Source organism: Vanessa cardui, chromosome 9, assembly GCF_905220365.1.
Source record: "Vanessa cardui chromosome 9, ilVanCard2.1, whole genome shotgun sequence".
Taxonomy (NCBI): domain Eukaryota; kingdom Metazoa; phylum Arthropoda; class Insecta; order Lepidoptera; family Nymphalidae; genus Vanessa; species Vanessa cardui.
This window is the reverse complement of record NC_061131.1, coordinates 4,929,002-4,933,780: the sequence shown is the minus strand read 5'-3', so window position 1 is coordinate 4,933,780 and position 4,779 is coordinate 4,929,002. Positions and strand designations below refer to the sequence as shown.

General features: G+C 33.2%; 1 protein-coding gene across 1 annotated transcript; it reads left to right on the top strand.

Annotated features, from left to right (window-relative positions):
* The first annotated feature begins 670 nt into the window (after nt 1-670).
* On the top strand, nt 671-3,898 carry LOC124532611 (venom allergen 5-like). The gene is made up of 5 exons (XM_047107596.1): nt 671-929; nt 1,587-1,708; nt 2,670-2,930; nt 3,035-3,230; nt 3,325-3,898. The coding sequence occupies exons 1-5, from the start codon at nt 854-856 to the stop codon at nt 3,597-3,599; spliced, it is 930 nt and encodes a 309-aa protein (XP_046963552.1). The 5' UTR covers nt 671-853; the 3' UTR covers nt 3,600-3,898.
* Nucleotides 3,899-4,779: the final 881 nt, after the last annotated feature.

Genomic DNA, 4,779 nt, shown 5'->3' with positions numbered 1-4,779 from the left:
ATTTTCCTCACTTTTGTCTTGATCATTCTATTTTCTTTAAATTGAGTAGTTAACATATTAAAAACATTTACATCTTCATAATTCAAAGTGCCTTAAAGTTTTGCTTAAGTTTACATTTTAACATCGATATATTTCCCCGTCAATGTAATAGTTTACATACCTATGCCCATCTTCCCTTATATCGCTAAAGCTATAAAATTAAGTAGCCTTTGACTCATAAATGGTCGTGTTATTCTTTCCTTGTTTTTAGCCGCCTATAATTTTACTTAAAGACTACTTCCGTTTCGACCAAAATCTGTCAACATATTTCCACCTTTGGCTCGGACGTATCACAAGAACCCGATTTCATTGACAACCACCGGCTGCCGAATAATGAGTTTTAAATTATTACTGCAGATAAAAAGTGGCTGGACGACGTCCGTTTAACCTTTATTGATTTCGTAACTGAAGACACTCTGTGAACTATACTTGGTGATATTATAGTACTTGCTTTGTATCCACTTTTTGGTGACATCGTATAATATTGTTGATTCATTTGTTTTCAGGGTAGAAAATTTTTTGTTGGTAGGATTTTTTAAGGGTTCGATGGCGTTGCAGTAGCGATGAGCAATAGTAGCGGGTGGTGGCGTCGCGGCGTCTCCATGATAAGGCGGTGCTATTTAAGCGCGCGCGAGGCTATTTAGCGCCACAGATTGCTATAGTCCGGAGAGCGCGCGGCACACTGTGCAGCGGACCACCGGCGAATAATAAATTTGACGTTTCGTAAATATAAGTGGGAACTTTTGTTACGAATCGCAAACATAAATCGTGTTTTCAATTTCAGTTAAAAAGTGTAGTGAAAAATTAATTTAAGATGATTACCCTAGTGTTTGTTTTGGGAGGTCTCCTCGCAGCGACAGAGGGCTGTGGAGCCGGCAAGCAGATGTTAAGTGAGTTTTTAATTTTTATTACATTTTCCATACTATAATTGAATTTTTTAATATAATATATTTTAACAATAATCCCTACATGAGAATTTTGAAAATGATTTTTAAATATATATGTATAAAACTTTAAATTGAATGACTCTTTCCAAAATCCATCCAATGACATTTTACGTAGTTATTGTGATTGCTTAAATTAATAATACTTACAATAACGACAACGATAATACAATAAGCCGTCAAAGTACTCATAAATTATACCGCCGCCACCCAGTCTATCCGCGCATGATATTTTTTTTTTTTTAAATAAAAATATCTCTTTTGCATACTGGTATCGAACAAGATCGTAAAATTTTATTGACTGAGACACCTATGAAACACGCAACGATCTTACAAATAAAACTGATACGAATAGTTATGAAATCATATACAAAATAGAGATATTACCTTGACACTTCTAAAGTCATCGTTGAAGATCAAGAACACTGGCTACAGCGCGAATATTTTACCCATTTGGATGCTGATTTCTTTTAATTATTCATTAATTCACCTTTGCAAATGTATTTACATAACTGCATCAATCTCTTTACATATTATCGTATTCATTAAGTAATATTTCATAAATGTAGATTGATATTTACAATATTTTATTCCTTGTTTAAGGATCAGGAGGATTGACGGCATATGAACAGCAGAGTATTGTTGATGCGCATAATCGCCTCCGACAGTCGGTGGCTTTAGGACAAGTCTCCAGCCAACCACCAGCGGCCAATATGATGGAAATGGTATGTTATAAAATCAAATGTCACTATTAAATATTTAAAAGACTATAAATTAAACAGTAAAATGTTTTTATTAATAAAAACTTAAAAGCCTCATGTTTAAATATACAATACAGTTTTTAAATAATATAACTAGATTTGGAGCCGGTTTTTCGATATAAATTTATGCATTATGTACGTAAAGATTATACCAATCGGAATTATGATTGTATGCGTACATATTTATTCGATAACTTTCATATATGATATAAATTCACCAACTCATTATAATACTTAATATAAAAACCTTTTGTTTAACACCTTATATATAACAGTTGGATTAACACAAAGTAAAAATTAAATATATTATTACTATGAGAAAAAAAAATTAAATACCATTAAGTTGAGGGTGTAAGCTTAAGAAATTGATAGGAAATTGTTTGCCATGTAAATCCGTAATTTAATACATTACTAAATATTGGAATTTTTTTTCGAACGATTTCTTGCGATCTTGGTCAGGTGTAGACCATTCTGTTATGCATAATATTGTGCTTAAGCATTTATAACACCACGTGCATCGATACCCAAGTATGTTAATGTGTCCACTGCACGAGATCGAACGGTCAAACCGACCAAGGGATCGATTTACATACAAATAACGGGATATTTATCAAAGGGAATATCTTGTAACAGTTTTATTTTAATATGTAGGTTCTCAAAACAGTTATACTGCGAATATGCAACAAGATCCCTTTTTTCATTATTTGAACCATGATTTATTTGACATTTGAACTTTCGAAAACGGTATTTATATGAAAGTGATCGCAAAATCGAAAGCGAATGTACAAACGCAACTTCAGATGACATTGACCTCGCGAAGGTTCAGCGTCCCGGAGGTTTTGCATATAATGATATCTTGTTTACCTTTCCTTTTTACCGTGCGATAGTAATTTTGATATTCATATAAATTTTCTTATTATTTTAGGTGTGGGATGACGAATTGGCAGCAACTGCTCAACGCTGGGCTGACCAATGTACAACAGCACACGATCGTGCATCTCAGCGTGATGTTGGTCGTTTCCCCGTGGGGCAAAACTTGGCGGCGACATGGACTACTCGCCCCCCATCTGACCAATCCGACTCCGAACCAGACTTCATGAAACAAATCAATGCTTGGTTCGATGAAGTTCATATCTTCGGATTTAAGCCCATTAATGGTGGACACGGAACGGGCCATTACTCACAGGTAAATTTTGGAAAATTCATTTCTATTCTTATTGACAAATTATAATTTTTATGAGATTTATTGGCAAATGAAACAGAAAAACTAAAAGGCTCCTTATTTTCTAGTTGGTATGGGGTGAGACGTCTCATGTCGGTTGCGGTTACACATTCTACTACGATCCTTCCCGAGGCTACACCAAGCTGTACGTTTGTAATTACGGCCCTGGTGGAAACGTCATCGGATCAAATCCCTATGAAAAGGGTAGTCCATCTTGCAGCGCCCACGGGCTTTCTGACTCCAGAAAATATTCTGGTCTTTGTTGTAAGTATATCTTAACGATCTATAACAAATGAGAACCATAACAAAATAATAACTAATTGTTCAGTAGCTAATGATATTTGTTTTTCTGTTGCAGCCACAAGTTACACCACAAACTATCAAACAGTGGACAATACCAACAGTTATATATCGAACGTCATTCCTGACAGCACAGTGGAAGCACCAGGCTACAACTATCAGTACTACAAGCAGTTCAACAACCAATACCAGTATCAGTATCAGCAGCCGCAGAGATTCTACAATGCAGAAACATCGACCTTTAGGCCACTCATCAGTATATTTAAAACGGCTTCAAATCTATTTGCCAAACCAAAATCAACTGGCTTCCGAATTGGCAACGTATACGTATAAATCGTTTCACGCTCGCGTGTATATTTCGTAACAGTATTTTATCACTATTTCGATAGAGTGACTTGACTGATTATTCGAGTCTGTTTGCGCAGAATTCGGAACAAAGACAATATTCCTTGGTTTTACAAGGAGCTTTAGAACCCTTAACCATTGTGTAAATGAACTTTGTATAGATTGAAGGTCTGATAGTTTTTCCGTAAAACTTGTGCTGTCGTGATTGACCTTCTTGTATTAAACTTAGCGTGAAGTATGTTGTTATTTAGATAATTTATATTTAATAATAAAGATTTCCATATTAATACATTTTTTATTCATTTTTTTAAATAATCATGATCACATTTTATTTTATTATTTACTTGTTACGTTTTAAATGACTCATCATTAATTCGTCGTTAATAAATATCAATATAAATCGTTTTTTGAGTATATAATTATTTTTCTTTTATCGATAATTTAATTTGATATATTCTTAATACCAATATAATAGAATATTGATAAGCAAGACATACGTTACGTAAAAATGTCATACTTTTTTTGAGAGTAACAAAGTTTAAAGGAATTGTAATATAATATGTAATATAATTATATGTAATACCTGTAATGTCGTACATATAATGGTTCAGATTTGATCTCGTAGATAGCTTACAATCATTCAAAATTATTCTTTACCCTTTCGAAGCTGGGACAGACAGACAGTTTTACATTATAACAATATAAACGCGTTTACTATCCTTTGTTATCATTATTTTGCACAACGAACAAATCACTTTTATCGAATATTTATGTTTGTGTATATTTATGGATTTGCTTTTTTTCTTTGCTTGTATTTTATACACCAAGTTAAGGTTCGAATGGAATGGCTCGTGTTATTATGTTTGCTTTTGCATAATTTGTGCAAATAAATAAAAAAATAGTCGAAGCAAATATTTTACGATGAAACAAGAATGAACAGTGCTTGCAAATAAGTATTTATTTAAGTAAATATATTCAGTCCATTGTATTAAACTGCACGTTGAGCCGTTTACGTTAAGTTACAATGCTTACAATTCATACAATACATCTTGAAGCCACAGTTTCTTACCCATAGATTTAAAAAATATATATTTAGAATTACATACATATGAATACATATACCACCTTAGAATCATATTTTCCATTGACTCGTGTAGTGATTTTAATC

What these genes read in the sequence shown, in the direction of transcription:
- LOC124532611 (XM_047107596.1), top strand. Translation starts at nt 854, where the DNA reads ATGATTACCCTAGTGTTTGTTTTGGGAGGTCTCCTCGCAGCGACAGAG. An exon ending in AGCCGGCAAGCAGATGTTAA is followed by an intron (nt 930 to 1,586) that starts GTGAGTTTTTAA and finishes TCCTTGTTTAAG; the next exon opens with GATCAGGAGGATTGACGGCA. An exon ending in CGGCCAATATGATGGAAATG is followed by an intron (nt 1,709 to 2,669) that starts GTATGTTATAAA and finishes TTATTATTTTAG; the next exon opens with GTGTGGGATGACGAATTGGC.